At 52.1% G+C, this 13,872-nt stretch overlaps 2 protein-coding genes across 2 annotated transcripts; one reads left to right on the top strand and one right to left on the bottom strand.

Moving 5' to 3' along the window:
• Nucleotides 1-4,975: 4,975 nt before the first annotated feature.
• A1O3_02552 (uncharacterized protein) lies at nucleotides 4,976-5,455 on the bottom strand (the record flags this gene model as incomplete). The annotated part of the gene is made up of 1 exon (XM_007732692.1): nucleotides 4,976-5,455. The coding sequence occupies one exon, from the start codon at nucleotides 5,453-5,455 to the stop codon at nucleotides 4,976-4,978; it is 480 nt and encodes a 159-aa protein (XP_007730882.1).
• A 2,094-nt stretch (nucleotides 5,456-7,549) lies between these two features.
• Nucleotides 7,550-11,008, top strand: A1O3_02551 (uncharacterized protein; the record flags this gene model as incomplete). Its single annotated transcript, XM_007732691.1, has 2 exons — nucleotides 7,550-9,921; nucleotides 10,120-11,008. 2 exons carry the CDS (start codon nucleotides 7,550-7,552, stop codon nucleotides 11,006-11,008), a joined length of 3,261 nt encoding a protein of 1,086 aa, XP_007730881.1.
• Nucleotides 11,009-13,872: the final 2,864 nt, after the last annotated feature.

The following is a 13,872-nucleotide window of genomic DNA, read 5'->3' as shown; positions in this document are numbered from 1 at the left end:
TATGTCGGCAAGAACTGCAAGACAAGGCAGACTGTGAAGAGATTGTATGGTATTGGAGTTTTAAACACATTCTTGACTGCAAAATCACGGAGTTTCGGTTGCATGGCAAACACCTCGACCGGAAAAGGCTTCCATGCCCTCATTTTCCCTCCCAAATGGATCTCACACAGGAAGGTCGGTGAAGAGCCCGGAAGATTTTCCCTGGAGTATCAGCACGCCAGAACAAGGTGATGATGCCGTGAGTCTTAAATATGATGCATTGGACTGTTACATAAGAATGTCTGGATCTTCGTCCCTCAGCTTGTGTGACGGTTTGGACTCAGCCGGAGCCTGGACCACGTTTCTTTTCTCTGCCAGTTGTCTAGACTGCTTTGCAAGCCTATTACACCCGCAGCGTAGATTGGCGCAGCTGGCCATCGACTGTTTCTACTTTGTTGGCCACAAATCAATAGATCCAGCTTTGAGGATCCCTTGCGCCGCCAGACTGCCACCGCCACGATACCCGGCTGCGGCTTACCTTGTGGCGCGAAGCTCAATTGCAACCGATTTCTCTGTCCCTTTACACAACTGCGTAAAGTGAGAGCACTCGTGAAATGCTGACATGGATTAACGGCAGTTCCACCTCCTACGACTTCTCCTTCGACACTTATTCTGCTTGAAGAGGAAAACCTTACCTTCTCGAAGTCCTCTCCACCCCTACCAGTCAATGATACGGCATGATGCCACTCCCTAGCAGTCCCTTTTGCTTTTGGCAGCTTAGTTTGTGAAACAGGGGACTGGGATGTGATGTTCTTGCTTGTCTGCAGATGACACGAAGGTCAAACAGACTTGATTTGCAGCTAGAAGGTGTACAGTCACGACGGTCACTATGTGTAGTGAGCCGTCGTTTATCTTCGCCGACACGAAGGTGAGGGACTCTACCAGCAATTTTCTCAGATAGATTTAAAGATGGATCAACAGGAAGGAACTACCCCCAGAGCATTGTTTCGTACCAGATGGCCAGTCCTTGGAACGTCAAGCAGGATGAAAGATGTACCAGCCGAGAATCGAGTATCCAGACGGTGGCCATACACTCGCGCGGATACAGGAAGGTGAGATCTACAGTCTTGCTTCTGAGGAGGAGCAGCCGTCACTACGTCTGCCATCAGCGGCCAGTCTTTCTTGCCCAGGAAGGCCTTCGAGGCGGTCGTCCTGTTCATTCAGCATGTTCCCCTCCTATTGATGATTGGTCTCAAGAACATTGATTGCCACAGATCGTCGACACGAATCAACGCCCTGCACCTTTCCTCGTTCCTGGCACAAAACATCCTTCTCTCAGTAAGGCCTTGAGATGTTCGGCGTGTCTTGTACACATTCCACAATGGACGCTTAGACTGAACGAAATTTCATTGGAGCTGTTATCTTTTCTCCTATATCATCGCAGCCCGCCTCCTAACTGGGCTACTCAATCAAGATTTGAAGACCGGGTACTTGATCAGAGACTTTAAGAGTCAGAGAAACCGGACAGACAATAATGATCCAGATGGCAGGGTCACGACCGGAAGATAACAAGTTTTCATGAATCGGCTGCGTGGTCGAACTTCGTTGCGTTGTCGCGATTTCCTTGCCCAGGTGCTCCTAGTTGGTAACACTTCAGCTCCAGCCCCCCCCCCCCCCCCCCCCCCAACAGAGGCACATGCTGAAAGCAGCTTTCAGCATAGCCAAGGCATGTCTACACATCATTGTCACAACTATATGGAGGCGAGCAGCAAGGTCCCTATATTTTTTCCAGGTCTGTGCTTGTATCCTCCCGACTCCTACTTTTGCCTTTCCTGGTCATGCAGCCTGATCAAATTCCATCGTCACGGATCATTTATCGTTTCTCAGGGCACATCAGTACACATACGAGTGGTCGGCTGGCCTTGATTGCCACCGGACGGGTGATCATGCACACAACCCAATGGAGGCGAGTGTGACCACCAGGTCGGGCATTAGGTGAGATGACTGGGACCAGAATGCTTTCATCGTGATACGCAGCTTGAGCCTTGCAGTTGAATTCATGTTCGAGGCCAGGCCCTCAGTTCAAAATTCCGCGATGGCCACCTTCCTGGTGATCGAATCAATGGTTTCGTCCAGCTACAGACCGGAAGTTTATACCGGGCATGCAAAACGCTAGGGCAATAACGCGCTCCCGTCGCCCCGACTAGTTCGTTCTGGACACGGGGTCCAGAGGCTGCTTATTATGACAACATCATTACCCACAGAAGAGCCTCGCCCATCATCGGATACTAGAGGCGAGGGCGGCATGATATGACGCTGTTAAAGCATTGATGAATGCCAGCCAAAGATCCCGTGTGCTTGTCTAGATCCGCCTGCTCGGATCTTCTTCCGTGTTTTGCTTTCCAAAGACTGGTCTGGTGCCAGCAATCTCCGACCCGCCTGTCTATAACACCCAGGCCCAGGTGACGAGGCAAAGGCAGTCTACTCGGTACACCAGAACCGGTCTGGATGTGCAGTGCTCTGTCTCAGGCGAAGAGGGTGAGGGTGGCGAGTGTAGGAGATATCTCCCAAGCGTGACGCAGGGTTCACCCATGTCTACTCCGTACTCTGCACTGAGTCGCATCAGTCCCATCGATCCCATCAAGCAACTGATCCTCTGACCTATCTGGCCAGCTTCAGAATTTTGGTTTGTTTTATGGGGGGCGGGCGCTCAGGCGGCGGGCCATCCAGAGCTACCATGTTTCTGAGCAGCAGGGATTCCTGATCACTCATTTCGTACCTGCATGGTTGCGTTGCCACTATAGAGTCCGATGGTGGTTCAGCTTACGCACTCCCCCACCAATCTCGGTATTCAGAGGCGAGAATCGTGATCAGACCAAGAGAAAATGGCGGTCCCAGAGAAGTCGCTGCTGTGAATTGGATTGGTCAGTAGAGCTGGCCTTTTGAAGGGGGTAATGGTAGATGATCTTGGAAGAGTCGATGTTCATCCCATGGACCTTGATCGTGGTCGATACCCGTGATGATGCCAGTATCCGCAGAGACCTTGTAGCATACAATTGGCCTCTTCATTTTTTGGTTCTTATGCCTGACCTTAAGCCAGCCACTTTGAGCAATATAGGCACGCTGACATTCTGGCCTAGGCTGGGATGGGCCTTCGCAACCAGTTGACGTGACGAAGGAAAGGATCTGAAAAGATCTGAAAAGATCTGATCCAGCTGGCCTCCCCTTTGGCGACATCACGTATATTTGTCCCTATGCCGAACTAAAGCCAACTTCCGTGGTGCTATGCCGGTACTGATACTGTACTCCGTACTCCGTACAGAGTACACATAGGTCCTGGCTCTTGCTGCGACCCCGGTCGTTGTTCTGGGGTTGGGGGGACTGGGATTAGAGGGATGGGGAGGTTGGGATCGTTATACAGAGGACTCCGTACCTTACTTTGGGAGACCTGGTGCCGGATGTTTATCGCCGGACAGGAAGGGGGCGTGGTGGGGGCGTGTTGCAGCGCGAAAGAAGACGATAGGAGGAAGGGCTTAGGAGGCCAGAGGGCTGGGGCCCCCCCAAGGGTGCCTTCTGTGGTCGCGAATCTTGATTTGGCCAGCCGATCAGTCAAGTCTAGGATGTTCGCGCGTCTTTTGATCCCCTTTTCACTCTCTTGACTGATGTAATGTCGGGTATTTAGTTTCTTCCCCCCCCTGCGCCGAAATTTACTGAAGACAATACCTGACCTACCTCGCCCTGCACACACCTATCTCGTACACGAGAACTCTGGAGCATCCCCATGTCTTCCTGGCCAGTCCAGTCGCCCCATCGTCGACATACGACTTGTTGCCCCCCTGATACTGCCAGAGCCTGAGACTACACTGAGATAAATAATGCTACAAATTGTAGCTCGACTTGGAAATGTACACTCGCCTATCCCCAACAGAATCCAAACCCGGGCCATAGAGATTGCGCTGTATAAAAGTCTCTTGACCGAGGCTGGCAAGCTTCAGACGAGGTGGCATTTTAAAGACACAAGAAACTTCCAGCTTTTCAGTCTCTGAAATCACCCTGCACACCTGAACGCGGTTTCCATTCCTCGACGTCAAAGTTGGCTCTTTTGAGGCCAAAGTCTACCAATGCCAGCCCACGCCACACCTCAATGAAGTGGGACAACTTCACAGAAGACACCGTCAGAGGACCAATGAAGCCCGAGCTGGAGGCGAGTTCGACGAGCATGGTGTTTTTCTGTTGAGGTGCCACTGAGTTCAGAGAGATTATGGTGAGGATGCCTACATTGTGCGGTTGCTGGCATCTATATCTGACATAATGCACGGGAGTCCAGACAAAATGCAGCTGTTGCACATGAGTGCTCGCAAGAAATATCCGTGGATCGTTTGAAATCTTGATTCTGTCTGGATCGAATTTTGCCCGGAAACCTTTTCCAGTAACTGCGCCAGTTTATCCATGCTCAGTGCGCCTGGTAGCACCACAATGTCATATCAATCCCTGACTGCTTCTGATCCCAGAACCCTCATCTGCAGGTCGTTTGTACCTGACTCATCATTCTGTCATCCCTGATTGAGGGAGCCATTCTTGGTTGATAGTGTGCATGCCCAAGGTAGGCGCACGGGGTATCTCGAACAGAGCTGGAAACTGTCCCTCCAGTAGCCACTTGTCTTCTGTGGAGATTTGATGTGCTAGGATTGTGGCCCAGGCCGCCGGCTTCTGCAATGACAGAGATCTGGACGAATGGGATCCGGCGCAGTCAATAGACTGTACTGGAGAAACGTGCCAAATTTCGCAGACTAAACACGTTTGAGCCCGCAGACTGCAGACTACCCTGTCGTTCTTGCAGACCTTCTACAGTCATCGAACGGCCTTGGAATGCACATATCCCGTGCCAAACAGTCTATGCGGTACGTCTGGTCTGTTGCCAAAGAGCGCGAGACTCCAAGGTTCATGACCTTCATTGCCTGTTTCGCATGTCCCTCTGGCCCCTGTCATACCATGATCATGACTCTCTGTTGAGGTTACGCCATATATCTGGTTGGAAAGGCTCGCTATTGACCTCTGGTGCATCCGAAGTGGAGGATTTTGCATCTCCCTGCGGTGCTATCTCTCCAAGTACCTGGGTTGGTGACGGTAGTTCTAGAGGCCCATCGATGCAGAAGTCGATCTGCTCGTATGCCTGCTGAATGGAAACGTTTGATCGGCACTCGTTCCTAACGTGCGCCGCTAATTGCGAAAGATCAACGCCTGAACGGACAACGCGAATGAGATCGCTGTTGGCGTCGAAATCGCCGGCTCTGATGGTGGCAATCATGCCCCCAAGCAGTTGTTTATGCCTTTCAAGTTGTACTTGGGTCTCTGCCAATTCGTGAACGTTGCGCTGGTTGGCAATCTTTCGACGCTGGTCAGAACTCGCGTCGTAGACACACGGACTCCTTCTTGAGGCACACGCTTCGCAAGGGGTGCCGCCGGTGCACTGCATTTTGGTTAGCTAGATCGAACGCGGGCCATAGTCTAGACCCTCACTCTTGTTTTTCGCATTTTGCAAGCCCCGCAAGCTGTAGAGATTTTTCGAGGACGGGGGGAGGTTGGCAAACCCTGCGAGGCATCCGGGGCCTGAGGTGGCCGAGGTGCCAAAGGTTGAGACATGATAGTAGGTTGGCTTTTGCAGACTGCATCTGGTCTGTTTAGAAGCTCATTGCCTGCGTGGATAGTGGGAGGGGATTGCTGAGCACTTGTGATGGGTCGACGACATGAATGAAACAGTGTCAAATCAAGAACAGAGATACCGGGGGAAAGTGAGCATTGACTGGGGATAATTCTAATATGTTAAGACCCTGACCCTGAGTGTTCGGGGCGCCACAGTAGCTAGAATATAGAGGCAGGGGCGACAGACAGACGGGTGGAGGAGAAGCCGGAGCGCAGAGCCGGGCATGGACGGTGGCAGATTATATACCTTGTGTATGGATGAAATGCACTTATTCCGTCACAGCCACCGGCCAACGTGTCATGCTGGAATGGGACAGATGATCCGTTCTTCTGTATAGTCCAGTCCGGTTAACGCCCCCTCGAAACTGAAGATTGTACCCCGGGCCTTGGCCTTGTAAATTCGCCCCTCGTTACTCAACCAGTGGCAGCTCTAAATATGACGCTGGTCCCTTTCTTTGCCGATGTCCATCATTGCCGGCCCTGGGTCGGCATATTCACCAGAGGTCAACCATGGTCTCGACCGTGGTGCGAAGGCGTGGAGGAGCGGCGCCTAGCAAAAGCGCTCCATGCAGCCTCAAGGTTCGTCAACCAGCGTTAGACCGCCCGGGAGTGCCGTCCGTTGTTGGCCGAGTTGCCTCTGGTGGGCCTTTGGTGACCTTCAAGTTCAGTATCACGACAAGAGGTGCCTTTATAGCCTTTCTGATCATCCGATGCCCTCTTTTAGCGACCGCCAGATCCTGCAGGGCTCCCGCCAGATCGGGAACAACGTTTTGCCAATAGCTTTGTATCATGATGGTAGCAGTGTGGCCTGAAACCGTGCCCGTACGGAGGCCTTGGTCTCGGACTGAGCCTTTGCGAGTGGCGCCGTTCCAGGCTGACCCGAGCCAGCATCCGTCAACATAGGCCATCATTCAGATTGGTGCACTAACAACCGATAGACCCTAGGGTCGATCCAGTTCTCTTCGCTGGTTAGCAGCAAAGCTCAGACTTGGGCTCCACGCAGGCAAATAGACAATAGACTCCGAGTGGCCACCAGACAGGATGAAGTGCATCTTCATGTGACCGGACTTGAAGCCATCAGATCTGAGCTGAAGTGTCGGACCAAACCTCATGCTGTGGGCTGTACGGGGTACCACTGCCACACGGAGGTATCTATAGGGACATAGAAGGTCCTATCAGGTGTCAGCTGCCAATTGATGGCGTCTCCTAACCAAACATGCTGTCTTCTCATCCCCTGGAGGAGGACTGCTATCCTATTCTCGTCTGAACTGAAAGAGGATAAAGTGTAGAACTACCTCATGTACCTTATTTGCGTATTCCTGGGTTGCGCCAGCATCTGTCCTACCAAGTGTCAGCCGGTACCTTACCTGAGATACCTCTGTGACCTCTGTGGGCCCTCCATGAACGGACTCGGGGTCAAGCCTGAGGTCTTTACAACTCTTGTCATGGTCGCCGCCGTACCACCATCAAATCTGTGTACGAGTACTCCGTCGTAGTATTTGAGCCACAGACGCGGGCAGTCGCAGGCTGGCCTTTTACTCCACCGTAGTGCAATTGGCCAGGCTTGGCATGTTTGCTGCCCGACTCGATCCAGCCTCAACCGTGCACCACTGGCACTGCATCACCGCTGCTATGACATCGGCCTAATAATTTTTTCTCTCTGGTCCAAAACAGTGGATTGAGGGACAAAATTCTTCACTCCTACTCTCTCGCGTTTCGACTTGTCCTTTTCCTGTGAGCCTGGCTTGTGAGCGTTGAAAGCCCAAATCATTACTGCTATTGTTTTGCTTTTGTTCGACTCTCAGTTCGCTACCGTCGCTGCCGTCCAGATAAGGCCGGTCGTCTACCGGCGCAGTTTGTCTGCACCATGGACCAACAAAGATTTGTTCAGCAGCTTGCAATTGTCCTAGATCCTAAGAAGGGCGATGTCAAGAACGCCACCAGCGTGCTTCAGAACGAATTCTACAAGCACCCCGAGTCCCTCCTCTTTCTCATTCAACTCGTCATTTCACACGATAGTCCCGATCTGAAGCAACTTGCCGCTACTCAAGCCCGTCCTTTAGTATCGAAACACTGGTCCAAGATCCCTGCCGACCAACGACAACATGCGAGAAGCCAGCTCTTCCAGGCTGCCCTCTCCGAACCCTCTTCTCTTGTCCGACACTCTTCATCTCGTCTGATTAGCTCAATCGCAAAGATTGACCTTGACGATGGCGAGTGGCCCGAATTGCCAGGCATGCTGCAACAGGCAGCCACGAGTTCTAAGGCAGCCGAGCGTGCTGTAGGAGTGTACGTGCTTTACAGCATTCTCGAGACGATGGGTGATGGATTCAGTTCAAAATTCAAGGAGCTGTTTGTGCTGTTTAGCACGACAATCAAAGACCCGGAGAGCCTCGAAGTGCGGGTCAATACCATGCTGGCAATATCAAAGATGGCTCTTGTCGTCGATCCAGACGAGGACCAAGCATCGATCAAAGCATTCCAAAACATATTCCCCTCCATGGTCGCTGTCCTGAAAGACACGATTGATGCCGGAAAGGACGAACAAATCATGCTGACCTTCGAGGTCTTCAACACCCTGTTGACTGCCGAGTACCAACTCATGTCAAAGCACTTTCAAGAATTGGTCGTCTTCATGAACGACATCGCTAGCAACACTAACATGACTGACGATGTTCGAACTCAAGCTATTAGCTTTCTCATGCAGTGTGTGATCTACAGAAGACTCCGTGTGCAGGGTGCCAAAATGGGGGAACCCTTGACGAAGAGTATGCTCCAGATTGTCACAGAGATAGATGACGATTCTTCCGATGAAGACGATATCACACCCGCTCGATCAGCGCTGGGGCTGATCGATACCATGGCCCAGTCTCTCCCTGCCAGCCAGGTTGTGGTGCCACTACTAGATGCATTGCCCCAGTTTTCAAACAGTCCGGATCCAAAGTACCGCCGAGCGGGTATACTCGCCCTGGGAATGGCCGTCGAAGGCGCCCCCGACTTCTTGAGCACTCAGTTGTCTTCGGTATTGCCTGTTCTCTTTACTCTATTAGAGGATTCGCAGGTTACTGTCCGACAAGCCGCTCTGCAGACGACCGCCCGACTCGCAGATGACATGCCAGAAGATGTTACCAATCAGCACGAGAAGTTGATGCCGTTGCTGGTCAAGAACCTGACTGCTGCTATGAGTGTGTACAAGGGTGAGGAGGAAGGGCCCGCTGTTGATATTATGAAGTCCGGCACAAGTGCCATTGACGCGGTCGTCGATGGTATGGATGCGCAAGACGCCGTCCAATACCTGGATAAGTTGGCTCCGCTTTTGCAGCGACTCTTCAAACATCCCGACTTCAAGATCAAAGCGTTGGCGGCGGGTGCGCTCGGGTCACTGGCTTCGACAGTCGAGGCACCCTTCCTACCGTACCTCGCGGAATCCATGAACTCTATGCAAGAGTACATCTTGAAGAAGGAGAGCGAGGAGGAGCTCGACCTTCGCGCCAGTTGCACAGATGCGATTGGGGAGATGGCTGTTGCTGTCGGGGCTGCCGAATTCAAAGACTATGTACGTCCACTTATGCAAGCAAGTGAGGAAGCCTTGCACCTTGACCACTCAAGACTCAAGGAGAGTACATATATCTTGTGGGGTTCTCTGGCCAAGGTCTACGAAGAAGACTTTGCTCCTTTCCTTGGTGGTGTGGTGCAGGGGCTCTTTGCATGCATTGACCAAGAAGAAGCGGACTTGGAGGTCTCACTCGGAGAAAGCGCAAAAGATCTACTTGGAAAGGAAGTGACCATCGCAGGCCAAAAGGTCAAGGTTGCAGCGGCGGATAGTGACGACGACGCTGAGGATGGCACTATCGAAGACATTGACATCGATGGTGAAGACGACAGCGACTGGGGCGATCTGGCAACCGTCACACCAATTGCTCTTGAAAAGGAGATTTCAATCGAGGTGATAGGCGATATTGTCTCCAACACCAAGACAGCCTACCTACCATATTTTGAGAAAACGATCGAGAAGCTGCTCCCCTTGTCAGAGCACAGCTATGAGAATGTGCGGAAGGCCACCATCAGTACCTTGCACCGGGCGTATGCTGCGTTGTACGATGTGTCAGAGGAGTCCGGCCAACTTCAGAAGTGGAGGCCAGGTCTTCCGGTCCAAGTCGAACCAACACAAGAGCTCAAGAAATTCGGCGAGATTCTAATGACTGCGACGTTGAATGTGTGGACCGAAGAAGACGATACGTAAGTTTTATCCCTTATCCCCTCTCGATTGCGCGACCCCACCCATCATGATGAGCTATCTTCGTTAATCCCAGCTCACTCCGACACGAAAATCGTGGATGAAGCGAAAACGATCTTCAACCCTCTGAATTGATGGCATTTTCTGGATACAATCTCTCAACCAGTTATTCAGGGATGTATACTAACTGGAAGATATAGTGCCACGGTTACAGAGATCTCAAGATCTCTCTCGGAGAATCTCAAAATGACAGGACCGTCTCTTCTCTCCTACCCTGAAGTCCTTGCCAAGATCATTCAGACGGTGACCGATCTGATAACCAAGAAGCACCCGTGCCAAATTGACCTGGCGGACGAAGGACTGGACGAAGAAGATCTGGAATCTACAGAACTAGAATGGTTGGTCGTTGACAGCGCTATGGATGTTATCTCTGGCCTTGCTGCCGCCCTTGGCCCCACTTTCGGTGAAATCTGGAAGATCTTCGAGAAACAAGTCTTGCGTTACGCGAGTGGTGGTGAAGCACTCGGCCGCGCGTCTGCTTGCGGCGTCCTTGCAGAGGTCATTACCGGGATGGAAGGCGCAGTCACCCCTTACACGTCACAGATGTTGAACGTACTGCTCAAGCGTCTCAGTGATGAGGATCCGCAGACCAAGTCCAATGCAGCGTACGCTGTCGGCCGTCTCGTCGAATACTCCAGCGACGACGCCACCATCGTCAAAGCATACCCTCAGATTCTTCAAAAACTCGAACCCATCCTTCACATTCGTGAAGCACGCTGCACAGACAATGCAGCTGGCTGTGTGGCGCGTCTGATTCTGAAACACAAGGACAAGGTACCCGTGTCGCAGGTCCTGCCAGCTCTCGTCGAAGCTGAAATCCTACCTCTGAAGGACGATTTCCAGGAAAATGAGCCAGTGTGGAAGATGATTGTCGAGCTCTACCGTCTCCAAGACCCGACAGTACAACAGCTTACTCCTAAGCTCGCTCCAATTATGCTGAGCGTGCTCGGTGAGCCGCAGGATCAGTTGACCGATGAGGTACGAGAGCAGGTGCAGGCCCTTGTGGAACACTTGAAGAGCATACACTAGACAACATCCCTGGCCTGGAAAAACCGGAAGGCAAGAAATGACATGATGACTGATGAACACATGGCGACGTTACCGCAAGGGATGAGGTTACGAAAAAGAATGAGTTCACAGACGACCTGATGTCAATACGCACATCACAACGGGTGAACACTTCTTTGCTCAAGTCGGAGCACTAATTCAACGGATTGGCCGTCCACGCCGGACAGGCGTCGAACTGTTTAAGTCTACCGAGATTTCTCTCTTCATCCAGCTCTGTTTCTCCAGGCACACTGAGCTTATTTGGCGTCTCATTTTCAGGCGGCAGCCATACCGGGCTCATCTATAATAGGCACATTCTGTCTTCCGCCCTGCGTGCGGTCTCATCTGAACCAGATTGGGTTCCCCTCATCTCCCAGCTAGCAGGCAGCAGGCAGCAGCTGGTTCTCAGACGGGCAGAAATCGATGGAATCCAGATATGAGGATTAGACAACATCGCCTCGCCGTTGGGAGAGGAGGGAACTTGGGTAATAATGTGACCGATTTCCTTCGCCGGATCTGTCTCGGGGCTGGGTCTCAACATACTCTACTAGAGAAGAACAATCGTTCAAGATGGCTCGACGGTGTCATCCAGCCAAACGATTTCCTTCCACTCCTGCATTTCGCCCCAGACAAGGCTAGATCATTTGTCAAAGTAAGCGGGAGATAGAATCATGGCTTTAATTCAGGCTGTGACTTGATTTACGTGTGTATCAGTAATTCATCATATGCCGAGGACACTGTACTCATTGGACCGCCATCTGCAGAGTCTGCCACCTCAATCTCTGCCGGTGCCCGATGACTCTACGGAGTACTAAAATCACAAATGAAATGGTCATCCAGCCCCCTCACTCTCTCATTTGGGGCCTGTTCCCTGCCGAAATCAATTGTTAGGCGTAGAAGCCCCTGGGACCCATTTCCCGAACCACGCGCATAGATCCTTGACCCCAGTCTCGAAAGTGCAGTATATGTACTCGTAGGTTTCGACACACATTGAGGATGACGCAGTCCGCCATTCAAACTCAACCAAACATGGGCGCCATTAGAACATGTCATGGCCGCTCGAATCGAGACGCCCGAGAGTCCAAGCATATGTTGTTTGCAGATTTGTCAAACAGGCAGACAGACCGGTGCAACGCAAAATGAGGTAAATGCTGTCGCCACAGTAATATCCTCTCGGGTTGATTCGTATCCTTGGGGCCGAGGAATGCATTCTACATGCACACCGAATCTGCCTATATTCAGGCAGCGTTCAGAATAGACTGACCAATACGAGCTATGTTTGCTCGTGTGAACCGGACTAGAATATGTGATCCGGCTGCTGCCGCCAGTCACGGAATATGATGACTGCTTCCTTGGGCCAGGCCTGCCACACTCTGGCGGAAGAGCTGGACGTTTCATGAAGCCAGGCGCTCTTCCGTGGTTTGGCCTAGCACTGGTTGGTCACGGCCTTGTTGGCCAGGGATGCCGCACTGCGTCAGGAGGCCTGGTCATACTGTGGGCAAGGATGACGGCAAGAACGCACGTCAGCCACGTTCCAATTGTCCTGGTACTGCGTTGCCATCCCTAGCTTCTTGTAACGTTGAAGTACTTATATACAGCCATCGCGGTTTTGTAGAGAGGTCCGGCTGGAGTTGCAGAGCCTGAGAATCACTAACCCTGCCATGATAATGGCGAGATTATGACAGCAGAGCCCAGACGCTTATGGAAATGCAGTGCGGCCGCCACCGTGTAGCACCATGCCCCTTGTCACTTGGGATGCATGGGCGGGCGCACCTGTAAGCGAGAAGCAGGGCCCCGAGTTCAACGCCGGCATTTTGCCGTTGGCCTAATGACTAGGCGTAGGGGGCCCCTAAGCCACCAAGGGGTAGTCTGAGAATGCGCTAAGCCTAAAGAGGATAGCGTTGTCGCCGGGTTGCTGGGCCATGCGATTGGCTTTTTGCACCGCTGCTCATTGATTGATCGAGATTGGGTCTGAGGCAGCATAAGCAGCCATCAACAGGCCGGTGTTCCGGCAAGGGTGTACACGTACGGAGTACAGCCAGCTTTGGGTTTGGCCTTTGACCGGGTGGCGGATCCTGGACAGCTGTGCTCATAACACAAGAACGCCCGGGTGGAAAGTTGGTTTTTCCTCCTCCCAGACTCTTATAAGGATGCACCCTCCCCTTCGGACAAGCGATGGCACAATTCAACCTCACCAGCCTGACCTGATTTCTTCTGGCAGACCTGCCACGTTCTTGATGCCCTTCTCTGACTTCTGCCCTTGCTTGAACGTGGACGAAACCTGGTCTCACCGCTTCATGCAGTTGTTTGTTGACTTTGATGAGCACTTGAGATGGGTCTTGCTAAGTCGGTGATTGTGTTGAAGACGGGTCTGCTTTTGTACTCTGAAAGCGTACCATACATGAGACTCAATGAGGCTGAACGGCTGTTTGGCGCCTTATCCTCAAGTTGTGGCCTGTTGAGTCACCTGACGGCTGCCTTTCGCCGCTTCAAATCTTTCTCTGTTGCCAAGTCGGACCGGATTAACCTTTTTCCAGTACTTGGTGTTGGTTCCTGCCCAAGTACTGCCTTTGGCAAGACATGTCGAGTGGCTTGCTAGTATGACTGAGGATACATGCGTTGATTGCATGACCTGCTTCTGTGATGTGTTTGTTTTGGAATTGCTGGTACGAGACCGCCCACTCCGCACTGACCGTGGTATAGGAAACGCCTTTTTTGCCGTACTCATCAAAGGTTGAACAAAGGAAAGGAAGTGTAAACGAGGGTATTCTGCCGTCGTTAGGGACCCTGCTGTGGTTGAAGTTCTTGCCTGCATACTGACCATGCGTCAAACAAGCCGCCCCCCC

This window comes from Capronia epimyces, assembly GCF_000585565.1.
Source record: "Capronia epimyces CBS 606.96 chromosome Unknown aczIQ-supercont1.2, whole genome shotgun sequence".
Taxonomy (NCBI): Eukaryota; Fungi; Ascomycota; class Eurotiomycetes; order Chaetothyriales; family Herpotrichiellaceae; genus Capronia; species Capronia epimyces.
The sequence above is the reverse complement of the archived record's forward strand: the minus strand, read 5'-3'. Positions and strand labels throughout refer to the sequence as shown.